At 40.3% G+C, this 13,048-nt stretch overlaps 1 protein-coding gene across 11 annotated transcripts in view; it reads right to left on the bottom strand.

Moving 5' to 3' along the window:
- The window catches only part of kcnq5a (potassium voltage-gated channel, KQT-like subfamily, member 5a), a 150,253-nt gene that overhangs the window by 15,269 nt on the left and 121,936 nt on the right, over positions 1-13,048 (bottom strand). For 5 of the 11 annotated variants that reach the window (XM_077236951.1, XM_077236957.1, XM_077236959.1 and 2 more), the window contains 5 exons: positions 12,745-12,840; positions 7,900-7,994; positions 3,849-3,875; positions 2,171-2,227; positions 823-1,043 (listed from right to left, as the gene is read on the bottom strand). In XM_077236951.1, coding sequence (XP_077093066.1) covers positions 823-1,043; positions 2,171-2,227; positions 3,849-3,875; positions 7,900-7,994; positions 12,745-12,840 — 496 coding nt within the window. Of the gene's footprint in view, positions 1-822; positions 1,044-2,170; positions 2,228-3,848; positions 3,876-7,899; positions 7,995-8,184; positions 8,274-12,744; positions 12,841-13,048 lie in introns of all 11 variants that reach the window. The other 6 variants (XM_077236954.1, XM_077236958.1, XM_077236960.1 and 3 more) reach the window with 3 other exon arrangements.

The following is a 13,048-nucleotide window of genomic DNA, read 5'->3' as shown; positions in this document are numbered from 1 at the left end:
TTTCGATATAATATGGAAAGAAAGATTTGTTTCTTCCGTTTCATTGCGACTTTCATGCTGTCACCTTGGACACATAACTTACCATATCTGCTGAAAAAAAAGATCTGTGTAAAAATTTTTACTTGCTGTGATGTGGGCCACATGGATCTATTGTTTAACATCGTACAACATTTAAAAAATCACAAACATCTGTTTTCACATGCAAATTCACTACTTTGACAAGGCCAATGAACAGAAAAATGGTTTGGCAATAAGTTGAGTAGTTGGTTTTAAAAGTTTTGCTAAAGATTTATTAAACAGGTTACTAAACATTCTCACTGTGTTTTCTTTTCCCATGGTACCATGGATTCTCTGCCCTTTTGACTAACGTACAGTATTCTGTCATTACTAAATATCCTCTTATAAACAATGTCTCTATCTCTGCTTTGCTCTCTTCTTCCCTGAGGGGCATTCTGGTGATGGAAGCATGAGCCAAGGATAACTAGTGCAAACAGAGGGCCCCATGAGAGACCATGTTCTCCCACTGCAGCCCAATAGTGTGTGTAAATCCTGCCTTCAGGGAAAAATCCAGAAAAACACCAAGAACAATAAGGTATATAGGAAAAGACTCATTCTTATTTCTAAAAGGGCCAAATGGTGTGAAGACTAGCAGATAACAGAAAAAAAAAAACTTTGCAAACAAAATGATTTATTTATTTTTTTGTTAAGTAAATAAACTCCAGGAATGATTATCAGCTAATAAGAACTTATACAAATTTGCTTCTGTAATTACAGCAAAAGAGGAAAGTGAGAGTGATTTAAGCAATCAAAAAAGCCTTTCACCTTCAGTTGTTGTGCGAGATTGGCTCTTGAGTCTGAGTGATGGACGGAAGCGTGTTCGGTCATTGAAGCTCCAGCTCTTCTGGACCTTGGCAGGGCTGCTGCCCTCCACACCCACCTCTGTGCCAGGAGAGCGTCTGTCGTTCACTGACATCTGTCTGCTCTTTACGCTCTGACCACGCGGACTGGCCATCCGCACACGCTCACGAAAACTTAACTTTTGGCTGCAGGAGAGGAAAGAGGAGGGATGGAAGAGGCCGGGAAGTGGGAAGGGACAAATAAACAGAAAAATAATTAAACATGGAATGGAGAGAAAGAAGTATTTAACTAAAGTTTGGTTAAATAAAAACAGCTGTGATGGATTATTTTAGACCTGCAAGCTTCCTTTCCTCAGTTTTTACCAGATTCCTCCAGTAAAACAATACTTTTTTTTTGGTCATGACTTAGATCTTAGATTTTCTTTGCAAAAGCCCCATAAACTGTCTTATATTTAAATTGCATCAAAAGAACATCATGCAACACAAATCCCATTCCAAGGTTTCCACCAATCACCAAGCAACTTCTTGAAGCATGACTCTCTGTCCACCCTAGTTCTGTTGCTATCTTCAATGTGGAGCAGCCTGATAACATCTCCATAAGCCGCCTTTCTAGGCCTGACGTAGAGGCCCGAAGAGGCATGTCATAATAAACAGTTTATGTGCAAAGCAACTATATACATATTCCATCAAAGACAACAACTCCATAAGCTTGGGTTCTTAAATCATGCTGGATATATACATAGTACACTGTGCTTTTTAGCTCATGCTTAGTAGTTTGTGTGTGAAATAGATGTAGTGTAAAGAGTGGAGACATAATGCTGTAAAGATGATTCACTGTACAATAACAGAGCCAAAGTTCATGCATATGCAACATGCAAGTTTATGACTGTGTTTAATAGGTGGGATGCAAACTGAAACATATACATTACAGTCAGAGATATCCTTCATAACTGAACTGAACCTTAAAAACGGTTTGATGTAATCATTATTCCTGCAGATATTACAATATGGAATGCTGGAAGTTTAAAGGTAAAATGTTATTTTGCTACATGAATATTACATATACTAAATAACAATTATATCTGTAAATATGTATATTGTAGAGTAATTGCTGCATGTCAGATAGGGGGTGTTGGATAAATCAGTCAGTGGCAGTTAAATCCTTCAGGCAACAGGCACAGAACCCTCATATTAAACCCTCTGTAGGGTCTGTAAGGAGCGGGTTTATCTGAGGTGGCCCTCATCATCCATGCATAAGGTTAGTCAGCATTCACATTGATCATATTGCTGGAGCAGTGGGGGATGCTTGGTACCTATATATCCGTGTGGTATACCTCCTGAAGAGCCTCTGTCTATTACTATGACCCTTACTATGGAAATGAGGGAGACAGATGGTAGATGAGTTAATTAGACTGTGAGCAGAAACATCTTCCTTAAGTGGAAGAATTATATGGATAGTGCAACACAGAAACAGAGCCACTACTTGGTGGGTAAATATGGAGCAAAGTGCAAAATAAATTAGTGTGTGTTTGCAACCAAACATGGTAATAAAAAGTTTGATTAGTTTTGAATTACTTTAGAAGCGCACCAAACCACACAAACATCACACTCACAAACACATCAACCCTAGAAATATATTCACATAAACAGTGTACAAAACCTGTCTAACAACCAACTAACTTTGCCAAATGTTCTTGGATTTGTTGGTTAATTATACATTTTCTTTCTGTAAATATTTAATTATTTTCACTCTATCCAGTACAAATGGATTATGTGGATTGTGGATAATACCTAATGTTTCCTTAAAGACTGCATGTTCGTCCATTTACTGTACAAAGTTCCACAAGCTATGAAAAAAGTATTCACAGCTTAGCTGCTTGCTGTAATGCCTTTGCAATTGGAAGGTTAATTTTCCATCATATTTAATGACACATTTGCCACACACTGTGAGCTTTTCCAACTGTGAACGACTTAATTTAAGTCTGAGCACTGGTGCTCTGCTCTTCACATATCTAATATGAACCATGCAAACATCCAATTCCAGCACTAATTGGAGGTGTGAGGATACAAATAAGGAAAAGGCTTTGGGTGCGACCATTATTTAAAAGTACTGAGCAATAAAATAAGCTCCACCCCTGATGGGATTCTATGAAAATTAAAAGACAAAACATCATCAGCCTGACTAAAAACATCTGACTACACTATGGCCTTGCAGATACGACAGTCTTTAATGCATATAAACAACATGCAGAGTCCTAAATGTCAACAGCTAATTCTGGAACTGAGTCACCATTTCTCAAACTGCTATTACAAAGTGGACCAATTGATGAAATGAATGGGGGGGGGCATTTATTGGTCAATATAAACAATATCTAAATGGTAAAAAGTGCATCATGTTATATACTCCATGCACGTAGACAGAGAAAAGTAGGCTAAAGTACTCTACAATATTATAGAAAGAGATCTGCATGTGCACACAGTCACATGTGCGCAGTTGCTCACACACACACACACATACATTTTAGTACAGATGGACACCGTTGTGTCTATATTCACACTCACTCAAGGCTCTTCTTTAAATTTAGCAAAGAGAAGCTGCTCCACATCTAAACTACTACTAAGTATTAATTTCTTTAAAAAAAAAAAAAAACTCACTGAGTTTAAGCTATAATGTAAAAGTAAGATAAAATAAAATATATAATAAGAGAGACAATATAATTAGCTATACACTGGGATCCTGATCATCCTGTCTTGGTTTATTTTGTGATAATGAGCGATGACTGTATACCATATATACTATAGCTACTACTTCAAATAAAGGAAAATCAGAGGGAATGAATGATAAAAGCAAGACATGTAACATGCCATGACTGAATGGACTTAATTCTTCTCCCTATTCCTATTGAAGCCATGAAAGCTGAAACACAATCGATACTCAAGAGAGTAAAACATTCCGGACACTAGGATGATGTAGATACGAGAACAACAAACCTGCTGATGGTTTCCCCCTGGTCTTTCCTTCAGGTGTTAGTTAAAAAACAGAGAAAAGAGGCAGGATATTAACATTTCACATGAATGCCAGAAACTAATAAGGAGACTACAGAAGAGACACAGATGCCTCTGAAATATACTGAGTGATTTATTTTGGGAATGACACACCAATATATTTCACACTGTGTCACACAAAATACAGTTTAAATGTTAAAAAAGGAAATTAAACATAAGTAAGCCTCAGCGCGCGCACACACACACACACACACACACACACACACACACACACACACACACACACACACACACACACACACACACACACACACACACACACACACACACACACACACACACACACACACACACACACACACACATTAAGAGTAGAATGAAATGGAGAGTCTTTTTTAAGACAGTATAAACAGGCAGCAAACAAGCTGGCATGCAAGCTGAGCAATGATGCACAGTCAAGCTGACTAAGACGAGCGCTAGCAGAGGGACAGCTGTGTTATCAAGGGCTGTTTAGTATGTAATTACTCAAGAAATTGGCCTTAATACAACAGAACACTCATTTGTCAGAGCATTATTGTGTGTCTGTCTTCAGGTGTCTGTCCACAAACTGTCCTGGCTTCTGTGGTTTATCTATTCTGGGCAACGGAATTTCAGTTAGCCACAGGATCTACACAAGGAAGCAGGTGTGAGTCTGTGGCTCTCATCCAAACTGAAACTTTGACGCTTCAGTTATACAGAAGGCTTGTGTTCCCAGTAAAAACCTGAATCTTGCTGTGCATATGGCTGAGGTATTTCAATAACTGTATTTCATTAAGAATTATTGGGGTAATTTGTATTAACTAAAGTTTACTATTACTTAATATCATGAAGAGATGTCTCATCAGTCACCACCACAGTCTTTGACCTAAAGCAATATATTATAGTTATAACTGTTGTAAATGACTGACAAACTTTATTTGAGTGAACAATGAACACGTGATACCATATTACCGTCAATAAACAACACTATTCCAATGTCAGAGAACAATAAAATCATCTGATTCTGAAATTTAAGTTTAAAAAATTCAAGTAACGTATTGTTCTTTATTTTTAATAACTGAAAATTTGACCATTTAGAATAAAAGGGAACTCGAGCAGCGTCGAATGATACTTTAAGGGAACGCCCCTCAGCGGAGCGCCTCCGAAGCATGAATGAAACTAAGCCAATCTTGATTGGTGTTGAGTCATGATGTAACGTGTGGCGGCATACACGGAAGCTACAAAGAGACGCCGGCACACAACAGCGTCAGCTTTCTGTTCTTCAGCAAGCGCTCTCTGTCGTGTGTGTCTTAATTGGTGTTATTTGTCATTACACAATCACTCATTACACAAAAAAGAAAATGGCGAGTCATACAAACACAAGTTACAAGCGGTGTGTGCATCCCTGCCCTCGTTACATCATGGATGGGGACACACACCAAATGTGTGTGTATTGTTTGGGAGTGCAGCATGCGCGGGCAGCTCTCAGGACCCCGAGGTGGTGGAGTCAACATGTCAGAGGTTCGGCCCAATGGAGGTGGATCTGTTCGCGTCTCGAGAGACGACACACTGTCCACTGTGGTTCTCCCTCACACATCCAGCCCGCTGGGGTTGGATGCCATGGTGCAGACATGGCCGAGACTGCGTCTGTACGCATTTCCCCGATCGCTCTCCTCCCGGTAAGTTCTAGAGTTCTAGAGAGGGTCAATTGCGACGGGATCAGTCTACTGTTAGTAGCCCCGTTGTGGCCGGCCCGACTATGGTTCTCAGACATAATATCGCTCCTGGATGGCCCTCCATGGGAGATTCCCACCAGGAGGGACCTGCTGACACAGGCAGATGGCTCAATATTTCACCCTTGGCCGGAACTATGGAAACTGTGGGTCTGGCCCCTGAGGGGGCTAGTACCGAGAGGCTGGCCTGTCAGCAGGAGTAGTAGAGACCATACTCAGCTCTAGAGCTCCCTCTACAAGGAAATAGTACGGCCTAAAATTTAATGTTTTCACTGCATGGTGTAGAGAGCATGAGGTGGCCCCAGTTAACTGCCCAGTGGCTTCAGTGCTGGTTCCTCCAAGATCGCTTCTCAACTGGTCTTACCCCGTCCACACTCAAGGTGTACGTCATTGCCATTGCGGCTTTCCACGCTCCTCTGGGTGATGGGCCTCTGGGGAGATATCAGCTGGTCGTACATTTCCTCCGTGGGGCTTGGAGGATGAGACCTGCGGCTCGTATCAGGGTTCCCACATGGGACCTGGCAGTGGTTCTCGAAGGGCTGGTCAATTTGCTCTGCCCTGTTAGGGATCTTAAAATATATATTCAGAGGTCCTCTTCATGGCGGAAGTCAGACCAGTTGCTAGTGTGTTACGGGTCGCCCAAGAAGGGGCTTCCCGCATCCAAGCAGACCATTATCAACTGGATTGTTCAGGCTATCTCTATGGCCTATCAGGAGCGCAGTTTGCCTTCACCTTGGCCGTGAAGGCTCATTCAACCAGAGGCATGGCGTCCTCTAGAGTCCTCCTTCCTGTGCCCCGATCCAAGAAGTGTGCGATGCAGCAGGATGGGCCACCCCTCATACTCTCATCAGATTTTATAGCTTGGACATTCCATCTACGCCTGGCACCCTTGTGCTCTAGTCCTAAGTGTGCCTGTGTGCAGCTTCACACTGGGACAGGCAGGACTCGTTGTGGCATAGTGGGTACTCGTTCCCCCAAAGTGTCATTCGACACAGTTTGAGTTCCCTCGAAAGGGAATGTCTCGGGTTACGACTGTAACCCTTGTTCCCTGAGAAAGGGAACGAGAACTGCATCCCTTCGCCATGCCTTTCCCTGCCTGGGAGCTACTTGCTTCATCACAGAAGCTGACGCTGTTGTGTGCCAGCGTCCCTTTGTAGCTTCCGTGTATGCAATCACACTTTACGTCATGTCGCAACACCAATCAAGATTGGCTTAGTTCCATTCATGCTAAGGGGTGTTCCCCCAAAGTGTCATACGACGCAGTTCGAGTTCCCTTTCTCAGGGAACAAGGGTTACAGTCGTAACCCGAGACGTTTTTATTAATGAAAACAAATATCTACATATCTACAGTTTGGTAATTTCAGCAATCTATGGAAACACCATGGAATAAAATATCTCAAAATTCTAAGTTAATATCTCACTATTCAGAATTCAAAACTGCAAGTTTCTGATGTCATATACTGCAATTAAGAGTTTAAATCTCACAATTTTGAGCCACCCCTTAAAAGATATATAGGGCCCTATCTTGCACCTAGCGCAATTGACTTTGTACACCGACGCATGTATCATTCGTATTTTGCACCCACGCAAAGCGGACTTTTCCCTCCACAGAAGCATGTCGGGAAACTAGGGAATGAACTTGCGCTCCCTGGGCGGTCCAGCGCAAAAAGGAGGAGTGTTCCGGCGCAAACAATCGCGCCACTGACATGAGGGAAATCATTGTTGTGTCCATGACGATGGGAAAAGATATAAACTCACAATTCAAAGTAAAAAGTCTGAATTGTGAGATAACTCCAAATTGTGAGATCTAAACACATAAAGTGAGAAATAAAGTTAGAATTGTGTTATAATGCAATTCGAATCACAAGATATAAGCTCAAATAAAGAATTGTGAGATTAAAAACACAATTATCTATTATTTTTTTGCATTCAGTGGCAGAAACTGCTTCAATAGCAATACATTTCAAAAGCTGAAAAATAAGTTAATTTTGCACTTTGAAATATATTTTTTAAGTTTTGACAAAGTAACCATGCTTAACTTGGTATAATTTCTATGTATTTTTGATACCTGGCCATGTGCCTTTGCTCAGTGACTTAATGAGTCCTTAAAAAAGCTTGGATATCTAAGACTGGGTGTAAGAGGATGAGGGTACACAGGAAATGATTATGCTTAGGAATAGAGACAGATTGAGTGAAAACAGTTTATTTGCTGAGGGAAGTGGGAAAATGAGAGCTACAGAAGCACTGACACCAAATACGACACCAGCTGCCAGAGTTGTACCTACTTTGTAGGGCTGCAGGTATGCAACGCCTTCAAATGAGGCTTCCAGGTAGCAATGGAAACCGAGTTCTCATCAGCCGCATAGCTACGCCACACACACTACGTGCAGAATATACAAAACCAGAAAAATAGGGAGGGAAATAAAGAGAGTAGAAAATAAAAAGATAAATACACAAGGCCAGGAAAAAGCAGGGATTGGAAAAAAAAGGAGAACAACAAAAAAAAAAAAGATTAGTAACAACCGGTTCATGTAAGTGCTCTTCCATCAGTTCACTGCATAGATACATGCCTTTGAGGAGGGAGAACACTTTTATAGAACAGCCATGTGGCACTCAGGTATGTTCTGGAGAGGTCTGTGGAGTAGAGTCGCCACGCAGCCTGGTGCAGGAGACAGACACACACACACACGGGGACACGGGTGGAGAAAGACAATAGCATGGTGAGGGAACAGCCAGTGAATCACTGATTGGGCTCAAGACATTTCTTCAAACCACTGATTTCATTTTGTTAAAAATGCTGCAAAATTTTGCATGTATTTTGGGGTCCAAATGTCTGAGATCACTAGTATAAATATACTTTATAAAAAAATGTATTTGAATTAAACAATTTAAATGAATTAATTATTTTGTGAGTATTTGGTATGTCTCTCTTTTGCTTTAATAACAGCAGCACTTGAGCTGCACGAACTTCAGAAGTTTATGTAAAACCTGATAATCATATTTTGCAGAATTATTCCAATATTCCTCCGCCCAGGCGAGCAACCACCAAGAAAAGGTGCTAACACCAATTCTCGCCCAGGACAACTGGAAGCTGCTAGGGACTGGAAGATGCTGGTTGATCTTGATCAACGGCTTATTTTTCCACCTGAGATTGCCACCACTAACCTACGACCAGATATTGTTTTGTGGTCTGGATCAGCACGCATTGTTCAACTGATAGAGTTAACAGTGCCATGGGAGGATGCGGTAGATGAGGCATATGAGAGGAAGAAACTGCGGTATGCTCATCTGGCCACTGAAGCAGAACAGCGAGGATGGAGAGTCCAGGTTTATCCAGTGGAAGTGGGTTGTCGTGGTTTTGTGGCACACTCTACAACCCGGTTCCTCAGAGACGTCGGATTCAGTGGCCAAGAGTTGCGTCGTACAGTAAAGAACTTATCTGAAGCAGCAGAAAGGAGCAGCAACTGGCTGTGGTTGAGACGGAAAGATTCTAGCTGGCTGTGTACAGGCCGCCATGCTACGGTTTCGTAGAATTCTTGAAAACTTGAAAGGTCTGTTGGTTTATTTGTATAGGTTGTATAGTATTTACAGTCATTACGTTCCTGTGTATATTGCGTGAATGACGGGTGGTTGGGCAGATATTGTGTTTTGCGGTAGGTGGTATGCCATACGGAACCGTTGCCACTGAAACTGCATATTAACGCACCAGTGGGGCTCGACAGCCTTAGTCAAACGGGTTGGCGCGTATGGTTGGGTTGCGGAGAGATTGTGGTTAGGTCTCAGCAGCAACTGTTGGTTTATTTGTATAGGTTGTATAGTATTTACAGTCATTACGTTCCTGTATATATTGCGTGAATGACGGGTGGTTGGGCAGATATTGTGTTTTGTGGTAGGTGGTATGCCATACGGAACCGTTGCCACTGAAACTGCATATTAACGCACCAGTGGGGCTCGACAGCCTTAGTCAAACGGGTTGGCGCGTATGGTTGGGTTGCGGAGAGATTGTGAGATTGTGATTAGGTCTCAGCAGCAAGAGGGAAGTAGAGGTCAGTAAGCTGGGCTGAGTTGAGTGGGGGACGGAGGGGGTGACTCTGGGACGCCAGAGTCACTGTCGAGCCCTCTTGAGGTGTCGTGGGCTAGTCGACGAAACACTGAGGACGGAAGGTGCCCACTTGAAGACCCTAGAGATGTTCCCTACTCCGCTCAATCAAGAGGGTTGTTATGGGGGGACCGCACTGTGGTTGCAGCCGTTGTGTGTGCTGACGCGCAATACACTGTATTAACACCAGACAGAAAATTCACGTCACCAGATGGAAAGAATGGATGGAGAAGCATAGGTTACTGTAAAGCTACGTCTTAGTTGGTGATTATCTTGGCGAAAGCCGAGTACAAATCAGCATGAAGTTTTAACATCTACTCTCGTGTAATGGTAATCATGAGAATGATCCAAAGAGCATCTTGAGCTTCAATGGAATCTGTCCAGAGAGTCACATGATCATAATTTCACTAATTTGCTAAATATTTATTATTCATTTTATGTCATAATGTTTCATTGTTTCAATTTTCTGAAATACTAAAAGTTATATTTAAAATTAAATTACAGTGTACTTTGAATTCCAGATTTGTGAGGTTTTTGGACTCCCTTATAATTCAAATAAATTGCAAAGGTAAATTTCACATGTTCCATGTTCAAAATGAGAGTGGATTAGTGTTGAATAAATGTCTTGATGTCTTGGTTGCACACACAACATCAAAACAGCCAGGGGTCTTAAAAGTGATGTGGTGAATGAAAAGAGGCATACACTATCCAGTGAAAAGAGTTTATATGCAAAGATGTGTTTATAAAGCACAGTCCTTTTAAATATATATATTTAAAGTAACACATTTTTACCTAAACAAGTACAAACCTTTGTTTGTGGCCTCATAAGTGTTAATATGTCATATGTTTATGTGTGGCCATCTGGCATTAAAATATACTCAGGATTATTTCAATCTAAACAGAATTATATAATATTTATTATCAATATTTGGATAAAATTTAAATTTGACAAAACCCTGCCTGCATTTAAATTCTTCTGAATTTCCGTGAAACAAATGTGGGTGCAATTTATTTATTGGATATTAGAACGATTATTAGAATGAAGCAGGACTTGAATGCGAATTTAAAAAAACAATACCTAAATTATTATTTTACTACATTATCCAATCATGACCTAAGTGACGCCAGTATAATGGAAAGTGGTTGCTGGGGAAGAAATCATTTACATTAAAAATTACAAAGATAAAAAAAGAAAATCGAATAATGTGAACTGGTGAATCATTCACAATAAAACCAGGAATATGCATTACGAAATTTATTGTTTCATGCTGACTTATAATAATTTTACAATGGATAGAGTTGTGTGTGTTGAGATGAGTAACTGCTTTAAAAAACAATAAGCAAGAAAAAGAGGACGTGTTGTGAAAAGGAAAAACATCACAAGAGTGAAAGACTGAAGAAGGTGCTCTCAAATTGCATGACAGGAGTGAGGAGGGAGGGCATATTTTCCATCATTCTGTACAAAAATGTCAGTAAAGAGAAAACAGCAATCGTAACATGCAGGAAAGAATCCGAACCCAGACATAGCTGACAGTCATACTCCACAGATCATAATTAAGATATATATTCCTGGGTTATATAAAGACCTGAAGTGATTTAAGAGAGGGTGAGAGAGCAAAAATGATGAGAAATGATGCTCTGATGCAGTCCCTGCAACATTACACCTTAAAGAATACACCATGGTCAAAATACACAATTACTGACAACAGTAATTGAAGCTGGATGGTTGGATGCCAACTGAAAGGCCTTTGGAAAAAGAAAAGAAAATTAAAGTCAGGGTTAAAGACAGAGCAGGAAGAGAGACAAAATAAACATAAGGACCAGTGAATATATGAGATCTTCTCTGTCTGCAATATCAGAAAACAATCTGGAGAAAGAAAAGGGGTCATGGTGGTTAAAATAGTTGAGAAATTGCTTGTGGGTTTTAAACAGCAGCCAAAAGGAAGTAACTCATTTCTATAATATTACAGGACTTTATTTTTGTGTGTGTGTGTGTGTGTGTGTGTGTGTGTGTGTGTGTGTGTGTGTGTGTGTGTGTGTGTGTGTGTGTGTGTGTGTGTGTGTGTGTGTGTGTGTGTGTGTGTGTGTGTGTGTGTGTGTGTGTGTGTGTGTGCAGATTTTCCTGGAGTAAATCTGTTTCTCCTGCGAGGAGAAGGATCCACCTTCCATTAGGAAGAGCTATTGTCCACAGGGAGGCCCTTGCTCAGAATTCTTTCCGTGGAAACATATCATAAATATCGGCAAGTGTTTCCTTTGGCTCTGATGGAAGATAATAGTCCCCATGTAATCAATGTTCGTGTAATTACTTGTTTTCTCTTCTTTTGTTTAAAAACAATTAACATGGTTCACTACAAAAACAACCCTTATTAATCAGTATTTTTGTCTTGCTGTCTGGTAAAATATCTAAGCATCCCTCAAATAATATCTCAACATATACAGTAAAATAAAATTGCATAAGATATGCAGATGTTTTATTTGGAAAATAAGATAATAAATTTACTTGAAAAGCAAAATCATATCAAAAGCATAAGATATGCAGATAGTAAATATATTTTTAAATATTATTATTATTATCATTATCATAATGTTTAGATGTTTTAACTGGAAAAGAAGACAATTAAACTGAAGAAAATTATTTTAATTTTGTAATTAACCATGTTTTTTGTGAATTATTCATTTCAAACTGTCACATTAAACAATTTAAATGCCAGAGTTCCATTGTCTTCCAAATGTTCCTTTATCAAATTTGCAGGCATGAAATGATATTGATATTAACATGGTAACTGTGTGCAGTGAATGAGTACATTGCAGTGAAACTTACCTTTGAGCATCAGAATCAAGATAAGGCAGATCATACATAAGAAATCTGGCCAAGTTCTTTTTGGTTTTAGAGTTGAGCATTAGCTATTGATGCAGCAGCACTGAAAGGCTTATACTTTTTTTTTTTCAAATGCTAATGAAGCAGCATGTGATGAGTTACTTCCAATCAGAATGTCTGACTGGTCAAGTGTTTCAAATGAGATGAGCTTACCTGTATGAGGCTGGCTGCTGGGTTTCTCCTCTTTTCAAAGTGCTTCTGTCTGTGCTGCTCTTGGACCTTCAGAGCAAAGCCAGAGCCAAGAATACCCTACACCCACATCCACCCACAGAACGAAAACAAACGTCACCTATTACTAAGGTTCAATCCGCTGATTTGGACTGAGAGAGACTGCGAGTGTGCAGCACACATTTGTGAGCAGAGAATTACAGAACAATTGACGAGAGTGAGTCAGACAGGCCGCTGAGGGGCTTTACAGGCACACACACTGTGCGTTCTCAAACACATCATAAAAATC

The sequence above is a fragment of the Siphateles boraxobius genome, unplaced genomic scaffold (assembly GCF_051911475.1).
Source record: "Siphateles boraxobius isolate OS27281-9 unplaced genomic scaffold, OSU_SipBor_1 20, whole genome shotgun sequence".
In the NCBI taxonomy this organism is placed as follows: domain Eukaryota; kingdom Metazoa; phylum Chordata; class Actinopteri; order Cypriniformes; family Leuciscidae; genus Siphateles; species Siphateles boraxobius.
This window is presented reverse-complemented; position numbering and strand designations above follow the sequence as displayed.